The sequence below is a fragment of the Mobula birostris genome, chromosome 23 (genome assembly GCF_030028105.1).
Source record: "Mobula birostris isolate sMobBir1 chromosome 23, sMobBir1.hap1, whole genome shotgun sequence".
NCBI classification, from domain to species: Eukaryota; Metazoa; Chordata; class Chondrichthyes; order Myliobatiformes; family Myliobatidae; genus Mobula; species Mobula birostris.
This window is the reverse complement of record NC_092392.1, coordinates 13,860,870-13,881,695: the sequence shown is the minus strand read 5'-3', so window position 1 is coordinate 13,881,695 and position 20,826 is coordinate 13,860,870. Positions and strand designations below refer to the sequence as shown.

The 20,826-nt window shown below is 39.8% G+C and overlaps 1 protein-coding gene across 13 annotated transcripts in view; it reads right to left on the bottom strand.

The window, feature by feature from the left end:
- Positions 1 to 20,826, bottom strand: part of srpk2 (SRSF protein kinase 2) — a 233,143-nt gene that overhangs the window by 114,005 nt on the left and 98,312 nt on the right. For all 13 annotated transcript variants that reach the window (XM_072240919.1, XM_072240924.1, XM_072240922.1 and 10 more), the window contains one exon: positions 9,180 to 9,319. In XM_072240919.1, coding sequence (XP_072097020.1) covers positions 9,180 to 9,319 — 140 coding nt within the window. The remainder of the gene's footprint in view (positions 1 to 9,179; positions 9,320 to 20,826) is intronic.

Here is a 20,826-nt window from a genome sequence, read left to right as displayed (position 1 = left end):
TGGTAAAATGAATCATTTGAAAATTTCGAAGCTACTTAGCAAGTTTCTGTGTAAATTTTGTCCCTCGAGCCTTTGCTATTTTGCACTTTGTAAATTAGACTCATAATCACCAGAGCACCAAGATTAGATTCATATCTAGCTTTTTGTTCCCCCTCCCCAAGAAGATTAGTGAGGCACAATCAATTCACTATTTGTTTTCCAAAAAAAAATTAATGTCTCATTACTGCCCTGTCCTCTAACGCTGCAAATGACCTCTGAAACTAGAAATTCATTAATATTGCTGCCAAGTAACATCTGAACCAGGTTACATTGTTAAAATGGTTAATTCAATGTCAAATTATTTCACAAAAATGAGAAAAATAGAATTGAGAGGTATAATATTTTTTAAACAAAGTCTGTTTGGTATTTTTGAACCGAAGATCTAAAGAGCAATGGCGGAGGGGTTAAGAGTGTTGTACTAGGTTCTCAAACATTTTGGCTCAGGCTATATACTATTGTGTATTTGTAACCTTCTGTAGTACTTAAATAGATAGTACGTATATCATGATTTGACACTTCAAGCTCTGAATGTGTCTTTATTTCTCATTCTCACTTCCATGCTCCCTCACATCATGTGTTGCTCTGTCCCAGACTGATGACATTATCACCATACTTAACAAGTGTCAAACTACATTAACGGACCTTACCATTTCAATACACGGCATATACCATTTTACTACTTAGGCACAGACTAAGATAATTGAGAAAGTACTCAACAAGAGGGTAGGGAACAAAATTAAGCAGCTCCTTGGAAACTGCATCAAAGGGCCTACTTCAGCTAAAAGTTTGTGATCATTTTGTCATATAAATTCTGTTTAATTAAGGTTTTAGAAGACAGAAGATTTTAATCTCTAGAAGTGAACTTTGTATGCTAGGCTCACTTCATTAAGAATACAGCAAATTGTCAACCTCCAGATGAAATCTAATTCTGGCACAAAATTTATTTCGAACTTTTGAGAGTTGATTTGGGCCGCAGCCAGTGAAATGTGGAATAGAACTTTTAGAAATGTATGGTTATTTCTTTCAGAAAGAAATATTTTAACCGAGTAGCTTAAGTCACTAACTACAAAGGATAAACAAAGGGATAAAATGGGTTCAATTTCCTGCTAAGATTACATCCACACATATATGCTGGTAGAAAAGCCTATTATCAACTACAGGAAGTTTAGGCCGATACTAAGTCTCAAGGGTTGTAACATGCCTCATCAGAAGGTAATGTGTCTTTCCTTAAGCTCTAAGTAGGTATAGTTGGAGCAATATAGGAGACCACAGATAAAAGTCAAAGATGCTGGGAAGAAACATCATAATCCAAGAGAAGGCAACTGGTAATTCCAGAGAAATAAGAGGTCTGCCCACTTTGGTTTCAATACTTCTTCACAGGGAAAAAACAAAAAGGACCTAGGGTTTTCTATAACGTTTATGGGGACACTGTACATGGTAGAATTTACTTTTTCAATAAAAGCAAGTGTTATTGATAATGGACATTGCATATAATCATGTATCTTTTGGGTTCTCTGGTCAATTATAAAAACAGCTAAAATACAAAATTAGAAAATGAATTAGTTCTTATGCTTGTGAGTCCTACTTTTTAGTTTTTGCTTAGCTTGGCAAATATTGCTGGGTAATAGTAATTATTTTGTATGCATAGGGTGAATAACTATTTTAATACTTAAAACAAAAAAAAGGAAACAGTTGACCTGCTATGCTATCCGCTTGCAGGCGCTGTAAATGATTGAATTAACTAGGTAATTGTAAGGAAACAGATGGAAATTAGAGCACAGGTAGATACAGAGAGATGAAGCAACCATAATGAGGGTATACAATGAGCAATGCAAGTTTCAGATACTTGAGCATTTCCTTCCCTGACAACCAGCAAGATTAGACACAAGTAAAAGGGAGATTTCATCAAGGCCTTCTGATGATAACACATCCAACAAGAAGCTTCCCCATTGAGCCTCGGGTTTGAAGAGGAAAAATTCCTCATTAATGACATGCTGGAAGAATCCCTCTTGTAATTCTGGTGGTCTCTTTGTCCCTGTCATCCATGTTATGCTGTTGTCAAGATCAGCATGTACCAGTTTTGAGCAAGATTGAATTAAACTATCATTCAGTTGATATGAAAGATGCTACAGCATCACACACCATGCATTATGAACTTGTATACCACAGAATGGTCAACTCTTTGTCAAATTTCAGACTCTCATACATAACTACACTGGAGGGTTTTGACATCGCCATTACTATCAGTAATAAATTACTAAACGAGAATCAATCTCTTCCATGAAGTTCACAGAGGAGGAGAGATGCAGAAGTGAAAATTCTACCAACTTTAACATAGTTAAAATAAAATTAATATAAGCAAACACGAGGAAATCGGCAAATGCTGGAACTTCAAGCAACACACATAAAAATTGCTGGTGAATGCAGCATCTATAGGAAGAGGTACAGTTGACGTTTCGGGCCGAGATCCTTCGTCAGGGCTAACTGAAAGGAGAGATAGTAAGAGATTTGGAAGTGGGAGGGGGAGGGAGAGATCCAAAATGATAGAAGAAGACAGGAGGGGGAAGGATGGAACTAAGAGCTGGAAAGTTGATTGGCAAAAGGGATATCAACTTTCCAGTTCTTAGCTCCATCCCTCCCCCTCCTGTCTTCTCCTATCATTGCAGAACTCCCCCTCCCCCTTTCAAATCTCTTACTATCTCTTCTTTCAGTTAGTCCTGACGAAGGGTCTTGGCCCGAAACGTCGACTGTACCTCTTCCTATAGATGCTGCCTGGCCTGCTGCATTCACCAGCAATTTTTATGTAAAATTGATATATGCATTTTTCAAGTGTAATTTTTTAATAGTTTTAGACAATGATATGACTCATACAAGTAAAGATCATATGAATCAACTTGTACCATTTGCCAATCTTCAAGATGGTTTAATATATGTCAGCTTATCGGCTCCTCTGCCTTGAACTAATTCCCACGCATCCCTTAATATTAAGGAAAAGCCGAAAGTCTGAACTAAGCATTGTGCTTTAAAATTAATATTGGCCGGGGGATGGGAACTGGAGTGATGGGCCAGAGGATGCAGCAGTTGGTATACAAATAGATGGCAGTGTATAGTGAGACTGTGAGGAAGGACAGGCAGATGATAGGGCAAAACCACTGACAGTGGAATGAGTTGAAGTGTAACATGGGGTAAAAATTGAAAAGAGAGGTGAATACATGACTGAAGTTGTTATATTTGAATGCACACAGTATATTGAACAAGGTAGATGATCTTACAGAGCAGTTCAAGATTGACAGGTATGACATTGTGGGCATCACTGCATTATAGCTGAAAGAAGATCAAAGTTCAAAGCAAATTTTATTATCAAAGATTACCATAGATAACCTTGAGATTCATTTTCTTGTTAGCATATTCAGCAAATGTATAGAATAGTAATGATAACAGGATCAATGAAAGATCAATCAAGTGCAGAAGACAACAAACTATACAAATAGAAATATAAATAAATAGCAATAAATAATGACAACATGAGATACTGTAATGATGTAACACCCTGGGAAAGGTTTCACTGCTCATGTCATGGTCTTTCTGAAGAAGCAGTGTTTGGGTTATGCTTAGTAATAACGGGTACTTTGGTATGTGAGCCATCTAATGAAGAGTGTGTGTTTTCGTGCTGTATGCCTGACATCGAGGTGATCTGGGTCTTTTGTTTGGCAGGAGATGGAGAAGATGAGCTTGCCTGTCTGAGTGGTGCGAAGTAGTTCAGTGTGCTGGACTTGAGGAATGTTTATTACCAGATCCCCATGAGTGATGCTGACAAAGAATAGATGGCATTTATATGTTCACTGTGATTATTCCAGTTCGAAAGGATGCCCCAGGGTATATCGGGAACCCCTGCAACCTTCCAGCGGGTCATGGAGAAAATGGTGGGGATGTGAAATTGCTTGAGGTGTTGGTTTATCTGGATGACCTCAGTGTTTGACTCCACCTTGGAGTGGTGGAGAATGGTTCACAAAGCAGAGTGCTGGATGAGATCCACTGGAAAGAGATAGACGTGGTCCTCAGGAGATTCCTTCAGAGTAAGCCAGAAGGATGTGCCCTGCCTCTGAATGTTCCCTCTGAAAATTGGAATCAAAGGGAAATGTTTGAGCTGGACCCTTGATGTAAAGCCAGAGCTGAAAATGGCAGGCACAGACTTTGTTTTAGTTCAGACTAGCGCTGACGTAACGGCAGTGGGACTGCCTGGTACTACTGGGGCCCCAGAAGAGAGGAGGCCATGAACTATCTCTACTTTCCAGGAAATGGGGGACAAAGAAATAGTGGATGAACTGAATAAGTATTTTGCATCAGTCTTCACCGTGGAGGAAACAAGCAGTGTGCCAGAAATTTAAGAGTGTCAGAGGACTGAAATGAGCATTGCTGCAATAACTAAGGAGAAGGTGCTTGGGAAGCTGAAAGGTAGATAAAGGTAGACATAAAGGTAGATAAAGGTAGACATGAAGGTAGATAAAGTCACCTGGACCAGCTGGACTACACCAAGGTTCTGAAAGAGATAGCTGAAGAGTTGGGGTGACAAAAGGTGGGAATAAAGGGGGCCTTTTCTGTTTGGCTGCCAGTGACGAGTGGTGCTCTGCCGAGTTCGGCTTAGGACCGCTTCTTCTCATGTTATGTCCTTGTGCAGGATTTCCTAAAGGTTAACTTGCAGGCTGAGCTAGTGGTAAGGAAAGCAAATACAATGTAAGCATTCACTTTAAGAGGACTAGCATACAAAAGCAAGGATATAAAGCTGAGGAGTGTTTGATGGTTCTGGGCCCTTACTTGCTGGAGTTTAGATGAATGGGGGGAGGGGGGATCTCATTGAAACCTGTTGAATATTGAAAGGCCTAGACAGAATGTGTGTGCAAAGAATGTTTCCCATAGTGGGTGACTGCACAATTTGAGAACAGAGGGACATCCATTTAGAACAGAGATCAGAAGGCATTTCTTCAACCTGAGGGCAGTGAATCTGGGGAATTCATTGCCACGGATGGCTGTGGAGGCCAAGTCATTGAGTATAATTAAAGCAGAGGTTGATAGGCCAGGGCATCAAAGGTTATGGGGAGAAGGCAGGAGAATGAGATTGAAAAGGATCATAAATCAACCATAATTGAATGGCACAGCAGACTCAAGGGGCTGAGTGGCCTAATTCTGCTTCTATGTCTTGTGGTAATCTTATGATATGTCAATGGTAATCATTTAAGTGATGGAATTAATGGCTTTGCGGTCTTGTTTGCGGACAATATGAAGATAGGAGGAGGGGCAGGTAGTGTTGAGGAAGCAGGGAATCTACAGGCGGACTTATTCAGAGTGGGAGAATCAATGAAGAAGTGGCAGATGAAATATAGTGCAGGAAAGTGTATGGTCATGCACTGGTAGAAGGAATAAAGGCATAGAGTATTTTCTAAACGGGGAGAAAATTTCTGAAATCAGAAGAGGAAAGGGATTTGGGAGTCCTCTTGCAGGTTTCTCAAAAGGTTAACTTGCATATTGAGATGCTGGTAAAGGCGGCAAATGCAATATTAGCATTCATTTCGCGACGACTAGGATATAATGCTGAGGCTTTATGAGGCATTGGTCAAACTGCACTTAAGAGGCTTGCAAGCAGTTTTGGGACCTTTGTCTAAAAGATGTACTGGCATTGGAGAAGGTCCAGAGGAGATTCACGAGGATGATTATGGGGAATGAAAGGGTTAGCATAAGGAGAGTGTTTGATGGTCTGGACCCTTTTTTGCTGAAGTTTAGAAGAATTGGGGGGGGGGGGAATCTCTTTGAAGCCCATCAAATATTGAAAGGCCTAGATGGAGTGGATATGAAGAGGAGTTTTCCTGTACTAGGGGGCACAGAGAGCACAGTTTCAAAATACTGAGACGTCTATTTAGAACAGAGGTGAGGAGGAATTTTTTTTTAAGCTGGAAGTTAGTGAATTTGTGGAATTCATTGCCACAGATGGCTGTAGAGGACAAGGCAATGTGCATATTTAAAGTTGAGGTTGATAGGTTCTTGATTAATAAGGTATCAAAGGTTAAAGGTAGGAGGCAGGAGAATGGAGTTGAGCAGGATAATAAATCAGCCAAGATGGAACGACGGAGTAGACTCAATGGACCAAATGGTCTAATTCTGCTCTTATGTCTTGTGGTCTAATATCCTAATTCTAACCTGCATGAATCACAGGGAGAAAGTAATAAAGCTACATCATTGGCATACAGCAGGGGTTCCCAACCATTTTTATGCCATGGACCAATACCATTAAGCAAGAGGTCTGTTGACCTGAGGTTGGGAGCCCCTTGTCTATAGCAGAGGTCCCCAACCTTTTTCACACTGCGGACCGGCCGACCCGGGGGGGGGAAGGGTTGCCAACAGACAAGAGTAGCAATCACATAAGTTGTGTTTACCCTGAGAAAGACTACAATGACCATTATCCTACAATATCCCACCACTAAGCACATCTTTCCCTCCCCACCTCTTTCTGCATTCCGCAGGGATCCCTCCCTACACAACTCCCTTGTCCATTCGTCTCCCCCATCCCTCCCCACTGATCTCCCTCCTGGCACTTATCCGTGTAAGCGGAACAAGTGCTATACATGCCCTTACACTTCCTCCCTTACCACCATTCAGGGCCCCAAACAGTCCTTCCAGGTGAGGCAACGCTTCACCTGTGAGTCGACTGGGGTGATATACTGCGTCCGGTACTCCCGATGTGGCCTTTTATATATTGGCGAGACCCGACGCAGACTGGGAGACCACTTTGCTGAACATCTACGCTCTGTCCGCCAGAGAAAGCAGGATCTCCCAGTGGCCACACATTTTAATTCCACATCCCATTCCCATTCTGACATGTATATCCCCGGCCTCCTCTACTGTAAAGATGAAGCCACACTCAGGTTGGAGGAACACCACCTTATATTCCGTCTGGGTAGCCTCCAACCTGATGGCATGAACATCGACTTCTCTAACTTCCGCTAAGGCCCCACCTCCCCCTCGTACCCCATTTGTTACTTATTTTTATGCACACATTCTTTCTCTCACTCTCCTTTTTCTCCCTCTGTCCCTCTGAATATACCTCTTGCCCATCCTCTGGGTCCCCCCTGCCTTGTCTTTCTTCCTGGACCTCCTGTCCCATGATCCTCTCGTATCCCATTTTGCCTATCACTTGTCCAGCTCTTGGCTCTATCCCTCCCCCTCCTGTCTTCTCCTATCATTTTGGATCTCCCCCTCCCCCTCCAACTTTCAAATCCCTTACTCACTCTTCCTTCAGTTAGTCCTGACGAAGGGTCTCAGCCTGAAACGTTGACTGCACCTCTTCCTACAGATGCTGCCTGGCCTGCTGTGTTCACCAGCAACTTTGATGTGTTTTGCTTGAATTTCCAGCATCTGCAGAATTCCTGTTTGCACTACAATGACCATGAAGCCTTGTGCGGGCACCAGTGCGCATGCGTGTACCTACCAATTTTTTTTTCTGCAAATCGTTTTGGTGATTCTGTTCGGGGGGGGGGGGAGAGAGGAGTGTTAATCACGACCTGAATATAGGTGATAAGTGGCTAATACACTCAATTTCGTTTCTAAAAGGGTTTATCTAACGAATTTAATATTAAACACACAGCGCATATTTTCCTCACATGAATATACTGACAAGTCAATTATCAGGGGAGGACAGGGGAGCTTGAATTAAGTGTTGAACAAACTTCCAGTAGAAGTGGTAGAGGCAGGTTCGATATTATCATTTAAAGAAAAATTGGATAGGTATATGGACAGGAAAGGAATAGAGGGTTATGGGCTGAGTGCAGGCCGGTGGGACGAGGTGAGAGTAACGTTCGGCACGGACTAGAAGGTCAGAGATGGCCTGTTTCCGTGCTGTAAATGTTATATGGTTATATAAGTCACTTATAAGTCAATAGCATCATAACATTTTAAGTAACGTTTGGATATTAAACACACAGCACATATTTTCCCCCATATGAACATATAAAATCATTGCAACACACCAATATCGCTGAATCAGTGGGAGCCCTGGGCTTGTTTCCCTGCAACAACACGGTCCTATCGAGGGGTGATGGGAGACAGTGATACTCGAAGGGGGTTCCTTATGTCCAGTCTGTTCCGCAATTTAGTTTTCGTTGCATTCTTTGCAGAGATACGTTGGAAATGGAAGCAACATTTTCAGTGCTTTTGTGGCTACCTCAGGATATTTAGCCTTGACTTTGATCCAGAATGCCGGCAGAGATGTTATGTCAAACATACTTTTCAGCCCGCCGTCATTTGCAAGCTCGAGGAGTTGATCTCCTTCCCATGCCGACATGGATGACACGCGGGTAATGACCTCGCGTGCGTTCAAGCTCAACAGTGGGCGTGACAGGGAATGAGGAAAGGTGCAGCTGACTCATATCGCCAAATCATATCGTTTCCTTGCGGCCCGGTGGTTGGGGACCGCTGGTCTATAGTGATGGCAGTTGATATTGATGAGAAATTGAATTTATATGAGATTTAAACCAAGGTTTTAACACCGTACATGTACTAAAAAAAAGGGTTCTCTCAATATCCAGGGGAACTTCCCTCCCTCAAACATCAACATTAAATACTATCAATCTAGAAAATTTATGATTGGTTAATTAGCTTAAACCAATTACCAATTCAGTTAACACACTTGCTAAATGCTTAAAAATTTTAAATCTATCATTGCAAAATCCTTGAAGACATGCAGACATATTAATCTTGATTTCAGCATATAAAAGAAAACTTCTTTAAATGTGAAACCTTAAAATGCCAAAAAAGCATTCCATTGACCAATTGATGAAACCCTTGACATTTGAAATAAGATTTGTAACATATTTTTCCTCAAATACTTACTTTTCTTAGATAAAAATGTGAAACAAAATAGCTAATTTTGATTGTTTTATTCCTTCCTCTCTTGAATACCATCATGAAATCTTAGCATTTCAATTATATTATTCACTACTATTCTAAATTTATAGCCAAACTGTATATATTTTTGTACACATTACCCAAAGTAGCCATATAAGATGAAACACAGATATTAAACAATCGAAAAAAAAGCTTCTACCTGCACTAATGAAATTGTATTATCATAGATGTAGTAGATTTAGTACCTTTACAATAATCGGCAGGATCTTCCTGTTCTTCATCATCAGATCCCAGGATTTCCTCGTCTTGCTCAGGAGGACACGGCTCAGGTAAAGGTGGCGGTGGAGGAGGAGCAGCTGCCGCAGCTTTGTGATAAGCCTCTGGCCTTAAAAGGGAAGGAAATAATCAAGGACTTAATATAATACATTCTGATGAGTTTTACAAAAAAATTGAACTTCATGAAACCTTACAATCCTTCCACCATTCATTTAAAATTGGTAACTCTAAAACCTTTTTCAAATGACTTGGCATATAAAATTAAGTTTGATACAGTTCATTATTTTGTTTTTTGAAACATACAAAGCAGGGGAGTCACATATACAGACAATGGTCCATATTTTTAGCTAATTGAAAACAGATGTAATAGCTTGATAGAAAAACAGATTTTTAGCAATCCCAAACTCGCTCCTTTCACCTGATTCAGTAAACCACATCTGGAAGTCTACCAAGCTGCTTATATTAAAAAAACAATAATAAGGTCTGTTTACAATGGCTTTTTGCTTGAATACTTTGGTGATAGGAAGCTTCAAGAGGAGCCACATTGTTGCTCGAATCTGCACTGCAAACTTAATAAAATCTAATTAAATAAATTACTCAAATCTCAAAAGGTGAATTCTTAAAAAAACTTATGGAGCGAAGCAGAGTTGCTGTTTCTAATCTCTAGTGGCAATGGTTTATCCTGCACATTCTCCCAGTGACCATATAGGTTTCCTCTTTGTTTGCCTTTCCTATTATAATCCCAAAGACATGCAGGTTGGTAGATTACTTGGCCATAGTAAACTATGTCTTTTGTGCAAATGTGTGACAAAGTCTTTGGGGTGAAGGAATGAGAATGTTTGGAGAATAAAAATTGGATTAATGTAAGAACACTGCTGAAAGGTCATCAGGTCTTTGGTGAGCTGAAAGACCTTTTTCTGTGCTATACGTTTCTACGAATGATGGCAGCATAAGATGGCTACAGGATCAATCCAGTATGTCAATTGGTAATATACAAAGTGGAATACAATGTTATTCCTGAGATTTCAATAATGTATAATGATTGACTTTGCATAAATTTTTTGGCATTTTTCACCATCCCATAAAAAAGAGGAAATAAAAAAAGTAATAGGAGATTACTGAATACAACAAACAGGACACAGATTTGAATAAAGATAGCTTTCTTATAAAATTTAGTTACAAGTACTGCTTGCTAAATTTTCAACCCACCTCTATCTTATATACTCATGCTTTGGTTTTAAGACAATCTAAGCAACCTCACCGCAGAAGATCCGTGGGAAAGACTACATCTCATTAGCCACATGGAATGTGAGAACACTTGCCCGAGCAGGGATACTGCAGGAGCTCACATATGAGCTAGTGAGATAAATCTGGCACATCGTGGGATTCTGTAAGGTCAGGTGGAAAAACCTCAGTGAACATCTCACTGAGGAAGGCCATATACTACACTACAGCAGAGAATATGACAAAACATGCCAATGGTGTAGGACTCCTTGTCAATAAGAGCATCAAGAACTCAGTACACACGTGCTGCCCAGTATCCAGCAGATATTTCCATCCGCCTTAAAGCAGCACCTTTCAGCATCACAATAATACAGGACTCTGCACCAACAACTATGAAGATGACCAACTGGAGGAATTCTACACCCAACTACAGGGCATCATTGACAAGGTGGACAAAAAAGACATTCTAATCATCCAAGGGGACTGGAATGCCAAGGTGGGTGTAGACGCACTGAAAGACTAAAAGGAATTCTGCGGTCCCTCCTATAATGCTGTAATCAACAAGCGAGGATTATGCCTACTTGAGTTCTCCGGCTACCACATGGTGTTTGTGAACACTCTTGGAGAATACAAGGCATCACAGCGCTGAACCTGGCATGCACCCAATAGCCAGATACATCATAGCCAGATCGATTACATACTGGTGCAGAACCGATTTCGGTCTGGGATCAAGACAGCCACAGCAAGGACATTCCCAGGTGCTGAAATTGTAAGTGACCACGACCTGGTGATAGTGAACTTTAGAATCAGGCTGAAGAAAGTCAAGAAGCCCAAGGACATCAGAATGAAATTCAACTTTGACAGACTGAAGGACTCCTCCATTGCAGAACCCTTCAGGTGGCAGAACATTTGCACCACTGCTGACACTTGACAAAGATGCTGAAACGTTGACAGCTACGTTCAATGAAGTAATGACAGAAACAGTCAATGAGATACTTGGAAAACATAGTTGGAAAACCAGACCCTGGGTAGCAGAGGAGATCCTGGAAATGTGTGACACCAGAAGAGACCTGAAAAAAACTAAGAACACAATACCAGGAGCTGTAGTGTACAGACATATCAACAAGGTCAGGAGAAACATCAAGGCCAAGGAAGAATGGATTAAGAGACAGTGTACAGAGATAGATGACAGCCTGAACAAGAACAACAGCAGGTGAGCATTTCAAATTGTGAAGTACCTCACTAAACAGAGACTGTCACAATTCAGTATCATCCAAGACAAAGAAGAAAACTGTCTCACAGAAGATGACAACATTCTCAACAGACTAAGTATTACTCAGACCTTTACAACCATCAGATCCAAGGGGACCCTAGCATATTCGCAAGCCAGGACTCGTCAAACGACAATGACTTTCCAAATTCTGCGGGAAGTACAAGCAGCCATAAGATCATTGAAAAATGGGAAAGCTGGGGGAATAGACAACATCCAGCTGAGCTGATAAAACATTGAGGAGAGACAGTGATATACATCTTCAGCAATATTTGCAACAAAATCTGGCAGACTGGGGAATGGCCAACACCCTGGACAAAATCACTCATCATCGATCTCCTCAAGAAAGGCAAACTACAGAAAGTGATATTAAAAGCTATCTTGAAGATAACAGCAGAAGAAATAATCACCGAAGAGCAGGCTAGATTCAGAAGTGGAAGTAGTACAAAAGAACAGATGCTCAACCTCCATGTACTGTGTGAGCTATACAACCAACATCAACAGGACATTTTCTATGCACTCATAGACTTCAAGAAGGCATTGAATAGGATGTGGCATGATGTACTCTGGGCCACAATGAAGAGATACAACACGGCCCAGAAGCTGATCCAAACCATCAAGCAGCTCTACACCAAAGGTAGCAGCAGTGTGGTACTTGTTCAAGGCACAGTTGGAGAGTGGCTCCACACTTCAGTTGAAGTCCAGCAAGTCTGCTTCCTTTCACCCGCATTGTTCAACGTTTTCCGGCAGCAAATAATGACAGATACCCTGGAAGACCATATCGGCACAGTCAACATCAGAAGGCAGATCATAACCAACCTCATGTTCGCCAGTGACATTGACGGGCTGGCAAGAAGCGAGGATGAAATCAGCGCAGAGAAAATCAAGCTGATGAGAAACGGTGAGGAGCAAATCACTTCAAAAAATCACAGTCAATGGACAAGAACTGGAGACTGTCAAATGGTTCAAGTATCTTGGCGCCTTCATCAACCAAGGATCAAAGCCTGAAGTCATTGCAAGGACAGCCCTAACAATGGCAATGCTAGCTAAACTCCAAACCAGTCTGGAGAAACAATAATATCACTTTCAGATCCAAATTGAATCTCCTGCGTGCATTAGTGCTTTCCATCTTCCTTTATGCATGCAAATCATAGACTTTGACAGCAGAACTGCAGAAGATGATCCAGGCAGTTGAAATGAGATGCTTCAGAAAGCTTCTAGGCATCTCCTATACAAACCGTGTCTCAAACAATGAAATACGAAGAACCATCACCCTGCACATGAGATACTACAAACAGCTACTGTCCACAGTAAAGAAGAGAAAACTGAGATGGTATGGCCACATAACAAGATGAAGAGGACTCTCAAAGAGCTTTCTTCAGGGAACGGTACAGGGGAAAAGAAAAAACAGGCACACAGAGGAAGAAATGGATAGACAACGTTACAGAGTGGACCGGAGAGAGCTTTGCCGCAGCCCAGGCACTTGCCTGGAACCGTGAGAGATGGAGGCAACTAGTGCAGCACTCATCTGTACAGTGCCTCTATGACCCAGGCAGGCTGCGGGATCCGTAACCATAACCGTAAGCACATTCCTGAATAACTTGAAATGTTAACTCCATTTCTGTCTACAGATATTGTCTGTTGTCTTAAGTATGGCCAGAACTTTTTGTTTTATTCCAAAGAATGAATTGACTAATGGGTTTCAAAACAAAATGATGCTATTGATCATAGAAGCAGATTTTCATATACTGTATTAAATCTGTTATAATATACAATGGAAAAAATACTTCAGACAGATACATTTCAAAGCTAATTCCCGAGAAATTATACTACATACCAGTGTACTAGATGGATACTCCATCGGAGTACCCATGTCAAAATTATTTTCATAAATGGGTTTAAAAAAAATCACAAAAATGACAATGCTTCTATTATTAACATACTATAATGCCATTTAGAGATGTTTTAACATCTGTAATACTGAAAACATCAACACATTATGCTTCAATAGCATAGATAAAACAATTTCTCAGCTCAGATTTAAGTGAATTAAAGTAATAATCCAGCAGATTCACCTGAGTTTAATTGCTGTCTACAAGTTATTTAAATCAGTACAAGAGAGTTTTATATGTTAGGTTTGTCAGCTCTTTAATTCCATAATTTGTAAACTATTGTTGAACACAACATATTAGATGTAGATAAAACACACAAAATGCTGAAGGAACTCAGCAGGCCAGGCAGCATCTATGGAAAAAAAATACAGTTGACGTTTCAGGTCTGAAATGTCGATTGTACTTTTTTCCATAGATGCTGCCTGGCCTGCTGAGTTCCTCCAGCATTTTGTGTGCATTGCTTGGATTTCCAGCACCTGCAGATTTTCCTCTTGTTTGTGATATATGATGCAGAGTTGACTTCTTGAGCTCTTATGAAAGTATGCAGACAATAAATGAATATGCTTGCAATTAAAATATCAGCCTTCTTAAAAACATTGTACCATGCATCAGTGTGCTTTGTGATCAAAGTACACTATGTAGAACATGAAAGAGATGAAAGTTCATACACTAATAAAAATAAAAGAGAAAATGAACTGATTTTCTTCCCATATACGAAGCCTGTCCTGATGAGCACTTTCAGCAAGTTCTATTTATATTTTAGGTAAATACACATCTTGAGTACCATTCAACATTTTAACATTGCATGAATAAGAACATCAAATTGTTTCCGTAGAAACAGATTTTGCATTTATCAATAGGGCACAGGGAATGATCGTTAGTAAAATTACTGCCAACAGCGCAGCAGTAAAAATAATAAATATTGCAAAGCAATCAATTACTGTACACGATACAGGCTACAAAGTGCATTTTAAGTTTGTTTTTTTATAAAGTCAAATACAATTTATTATATCCTACATATTTCCACTTTGGTGGAATTCCAATAATAAATGCACATTTCACTACAGCATCCAAAATCACTTTTTTTTTGGAGCCATTTTGAATGACAAGCAAATCACCATTGTCCGTCAATATCTACATTCAAAATTACAAAAATGCTATGCAATTTAAAGTGATTTGAAAATACACCTTTGTTACTCCTTTGTTTTCTATCAGTCAAAAGAACAGTGAAATATGGTGGATCCCAGTTAAGTGGGAGACATGAAGACCAGCACATTTTCCCCCAATTGAGCAGCTGCCTCAACTAGCCGAGGTTTCATGGAAATAGTTAAAAGCTATTTTTAAAAAAAGACAAACTACTGTTTAACTGAGTAACAATTTATGTATTTAAATGAAATACAGAATATTAGAACACTACAAATACCTTTACAGTACTACAATTCCTCAGTTATCGGCAGAGAAATTCATCTGCCATGTTTTGAGTGACTGAAAACGAACAAAATCAGCGCCAACACCAAAGTCAGTGCAGATAATGGACTGATTTACTCCATTACATCCTCTAAATCTTCATTTTCATTGTAACATTCAAGATGTTCGTCAATACCTTCAAATTCTTCATAGTTTCTAACGTAGTGGAATAGTTTCATTTTCTCTCTCAGCCATTTCCAGCATCTCTAAACCTAAATGCTTGAAGCAGCGGTGAGCAAAACAGTTCCGAAGTATCTTACTGCTTATTTCTTTCCAACTATCAGTGACAAAAATCACTACTTTTAGAACACAATCACACACAACAGCTATTTAAAAATTGATCAAGCAGAGCAGTGTCTAACGGCCACACAAGTGCATGCGACTGACGCTACTTAGAAACTGCTAGGCAACAGTCTCCTGCCCCAATTAAGAGGCATAGTGTCCCAAATAAATTAAGGGAATCCCCGCTATTTTCTCGATTTAGTTTTTTAAGAGTTGTCCAAAATAAGCAGCTGCTCCAATTAACCGGAATCCACTGTATACACTGCTTGCATTTTAGTAATTACTTCCAAGTTTCGAAGTGTTTTTCATAAAATTGTATTGAACATTCAGTTCATCAATTTTTCTGCACAAAAATGTAAGCATACATTGCTGTCTTGCCTCCTTAACAAATACAATTCTCAAGCCACATAACAAACTGTTTAGAGAAAGACATGTAGCTACAATATATTGAGAGAGAACCACAACTAATGCCACTGCAAACAGACAGGCTAAATTGTATAGTCAGTCCTAACTACCTGAGTTTGTAGCTGATTTATGGAAAGAAAAGACTGTACTTCCCTCATTCAGTTTGATCAACACTCTTGTGTTCCATTAAAATGCCCAGCACAGTGACAGGCCACATGCACTACAAAGAAAAGGGAAACATATCAAGTTCTAACTATAAAGTTGTTGAATAAACTGTCTTCAAGGCCACACCTCTTTCCTTAGCCAGCTGAAAGTCAATTAGCCTAGCTGAATGTTTCTCTGATCTGGAAACATCTAAAGATTACCACAATTTTTCCTTAAATCACCAAAAGTCTCGAAATATTAATTAGAAAATTTAAATAAGCTCAATAATTAACACTTAAAGACATGAATTCTCAGTCACACCGTATAAGCTACTTTACCAGCTAACTGGTGGGAACTGCTATAATTTCGCATTCCATTCTGTGGATACCATAGCACTAATATCAGCTTTGTAGAGGGAGCTACAAAAGTATCAAACTTGCAAATTAAAGTATCAGCAGTTCACTGTAAAATCTAACCCATTGCTTTGTATCTGATCATGAAAAACAAAGATTTTCACAGGTAATATTGCACATAGGCTTTACAATTCTCACAACAGAAAATATTAATACATTTCCCATGAAGAGCTTGAATTTTGTGTATTTAATATTTCAGTAATATTTGAGTAATATTGTAAATATATTGCTTAAGTATTCTTGTTTAAGTAATTCACTGATACCTATTGTACATGCTATTTATTACAAATTACTATAAATTGCACATTGCACATTTAGATGGAGACGTAACGTAAAGATTTTTACTCCTCATGTATATGAAGGATGTAAGCAATAAAGTCAATTCAATTCAGTTGTGGGTTATAGGTAAAAATATTTGAATTGCATATGTCATGATGCTACCAAATAATACATGCACCTCACGAAATGAAAACATGAAGTTAGACTTGCATTCCCAGCTCTCTTGTTTTTCTTCCAATTAGTTTTTTTTTGGAGTTACAAAACATAACAGTGAGGAGGTTTTAAACAAACCCAAGACAGCTATCTACCTGTTGAAATACAGCAAGACAATAGAGTTAAAACAAAAGTGCAGCAAGAAACAGTTGAGTAAACAAAAAGCGCAGCACATGCATCGGCAATCGAGCTTTTTAAAAAATAAAGGCAGAAAACAGGTTCATAAACAGTGAGTACCAAGTGATAATGATCATAAAAAAGCAGAAATGGCTGGCGACATCCGAAAGATTGACGTATTGAAAGTATTTTCAAGAAAATGGAACAGCCAATGAGAAACAAGTATCAATTTTGCTCAGTGCATTGGATTTAAAGGCATACAGTTTGCTTCGAAATGTAACTGCTCCAACCAAATCAGTGAGTTTTGCTGATAATGGCAAAGTAATTCAGGAACCTTTAGAACAAAAACAATTATTGATTGCAAAATGCTTTTTGAGTTTCATAAGCACAATCAAAAGGGAGTCCATTTCAGTGTACAGGGGCTAAATTAAAGAGACTGTCCGAGCATTGACAGTTCAGTAACGGCTTAATGATGTACTGAGAGATCGTTTAGTTTGTGGAATCTTACAAGAAAGTATTCAAAATCGGCTTCTAACTGATGCACAACTTACATTTAAAAGAGCAGTTGAAATCACTGTATCGAAGGAACTAGCAGACATAGACACAATTAAGTTGCAGTCAGGAATGAAAGTGAGCATGAACAAAATTGGAACACCTAAGTAGAAACCAACCTGGCTGAACAAATTGTGCTACCATTGTTGCAGGGGCTCACATACACAAGATTAATGCAGATTTAAAGGTGAAACTTGCAAAATATGGAACAAAGTCGGACAGACAAAAATAAATGGACTGCACAAGGAAGAGAAAAAGATAAAAAGTCAAGTTACAGTTCCAAAAAGAGCACTAATCTGCATACTGCCAATGAAAAATCTGATGAGAGTGGCACAAGTCTGAGGAGCCTTGAGATTTACAGTGTGAAAACTAAAAACCAACAGACAATACGGCTTACACCAAAAGTGAATAGCAAATTACTTAAAATGTAATTGGACACTGGCTTGGTTATTTCAGTTATTCCACAAAATGAATTTGAATGCCATTTCAAAGATATTAAACTGAAGCGCCTGCAGATATCCAACTAAGAACTTACGCTGGAGAAAAGATAACTCCTGTGGGAATGACATTCATAAAAGTGAAATACAGCAACCCACATTGGGCTTGCATATAATTTCAACAGGGCAGCTAGCATTATGGGTATGAGTGGCTGAAACAAGTACAACTTGGAGATCCATCTACAATTTGCATACCACATCTCCTGTAATAGAGCCAACCAAAGCAAATTAAGATACTAGATGATCCCACAACTGTCTCCTTGCTTTAACTATCGGCAACAGGTTTTGGTGCCAATCTCTGTCTCTCGTTGGAAAGCATATTGGACCAAGGAAGGACTGTGCTGCTCAGAGAAAGTGTGAAAGTGACAAAAGCACTGGTCTGACTACAACAGTTTCTTCTGCGGGCAATATTTCTGAGAAAACCTCTGATGTGTTAATCAGGCAGCTACTTGCGAAGTGTGACCTGATTTTAAGCTGGAAGGGAATTCAAGGAGCTTCAGGAAAGTTGCAAACATTCCTCTTCTGTCAGTATAAAGTACCAGAATTAAGAATTAATTATTCAGCATTAAGGTTACTGCATGAACTTTAAGTGGGAGACAAAAAGCTGCTTGTACAAGTAGATGCAAAGACCAAAGCCAGCTAGATGAATGGAAGGCCAAAAAGGAGTCAATGGAGATACAAAACCAGAGGATTCATCAGATAATGTTTTGGATGAGGAAACTAAGAGAGATCAGATCGTAAAGTGAGCAACAGAAGGATTAATAACAGAATACTCCAGTGAATTAAATGCACCTTCCCAACATCAAGATGCACATCTTAAAAAGAAAAAAAGATGAGAAAAAGAAAGACAAGTTGCAAATAAGAGGAGAGAAAGAATATGAGTGAAAAAGAGAAAGGTGTGAAAGAGAGGAAATGTGAGAGAGAGAAAAAAAGCCACAGACAGAAGCAAGGATCGAAGTAGATCCAGAGAGAAAAGCTGAGAAAAGGAGAAGAGAGGTGTCCAGAGCTATCAGAACCATTTTCTACAGACTCAACTACAGAGTCAACTCCTACAACCACCATGGAGGAGGCTCCAAAACATAGAAACATAGAAAACCTAGAGCATAATACAGGCCCTTCAGCCAATAATGCTGTGCCGAACAAGTACTTACTTTAGAAATTACCTAAGGTTACCCAGGAGTCTCTTAAAAGACCCTATCGTATCCACCTCCACCACTGTTGCCAGCAGCCCATTCCACGAACTCACCACTCTCTGCATAAAAACTTACCCCTGGCATCTCCTCTGTACCTACTTCCAAGCACCTTAAAATTGTGCCTTCTTGTGTTAACCATTTTAGCTCTGGGGGAAAAAAGTCTCTGACTATCCACACGATCAATGCCTCTCATCACCTTATACACCCGGAGATTGTTTCACAGCCACTAGTCTCGCCTGCCAAGCAGAGTGATCCCCCTCGTTAGGATAGATGTTATCCCACGAGAGTAAGAGAGTCTCCACAGCAATTAAACCTTTAGAGCTGAATGGGACAATTTAAAATTTACAATGTGATTGTCTATATATAGTAGTTGTATTATATAGTATATATTCTCTATTGAGTTGGAGTTTATAACTAAGCAGGGAGGAGTGTTGCGTATTTAATTTCAGTAATATTGTAAATATACTGTTTGATTAAGCATTCTTGTTCATTTAAATAATTCATTACAGGTTATATGTAAAACTACATGAATTGCATATATCATGACGCAACCACATGATCTGTGCATGCCTCGCTTAAAGTAAAACCTGCAGTTAAGACTTGCATCAGCTAGAATAAACTCTTATCTCAGGAAGCACCTGGACCCAATGCAATGTGCCTATCACCACAATAGGTCTATGGCAGACGCAATCTCATTGGCTCTCCATGCAGCCTTGGATCACCTGGATAATACAAATACCTATATCAGAAAGTTGTTTATTGACTACAACTTGGTGTTTAACACCATCATTCCTACAGTTCCGATCAAAAAGCTCCAGAACCTTTACCTCTATACCTTCCTCACCAACTGAGTCCTCGACTTCTTAACCAGAAGACCACAATCTGCGCGGATCAGAAATAACATCTCCACCTCACTACCAGTCAACACTGGCAATCCTCAAGGATGTGTGCTTAGTCCACAGCTCTACTCTCTCTACACCCATGACTGTGTGTCTAGGCACAGCTCAAATGCCATCTATAAATTTGCTGATGTTACAACCATTGTTGGCAGAATCTCAGATAGTGATGAGAGGGCATACAGGAGTGAGATATACCAGCTAGTTAAATGCAGACATCCCACCTCTCCTGGAAGTTCTGGGAGTCTCCCGCATATTAATAGTGGCTCCCTGATGCCCGCAAATTATATGCAATATCACGGAAATCAATTTTTTTTTGAGAGCGAGCGCAAGAGCGAGAGAGAAAAAGCAAGAGAGCGCGAGAACAACCAAGAAAGAAAGAGAGAGAGAGAGCGCGCGAGAGAGATAGCAAGCAAGAGCTCGAGAGAGAGAGCGCGCACGCGCCATGGCAGAGTATTCCAAAAAAAAATATAAAACGTATGTCACCCCAGACTACCCTAAAGTGTACCCCTGCCTAATAGGGGTCAAAATAATGACTGTGTTGCTCGCTGCGCTGTTTGCAACAGTGACTTTTCTATTGCCCATGGTGGGTTAAGACTGTAAAAGACATGTTGAGGTGAGTTTAACAGGTGTCATTCATTCATTAGCATAACTAATGTTATTTAAACTAGCTGGCTAGCTGTTAAGGAGCTACTCTATTGCAGACATCCCACCTCTCCCAGAAGTTCCAGGAGTCTCCCGCAAATTGATGGTTCTACCTCCCTGAAATGAG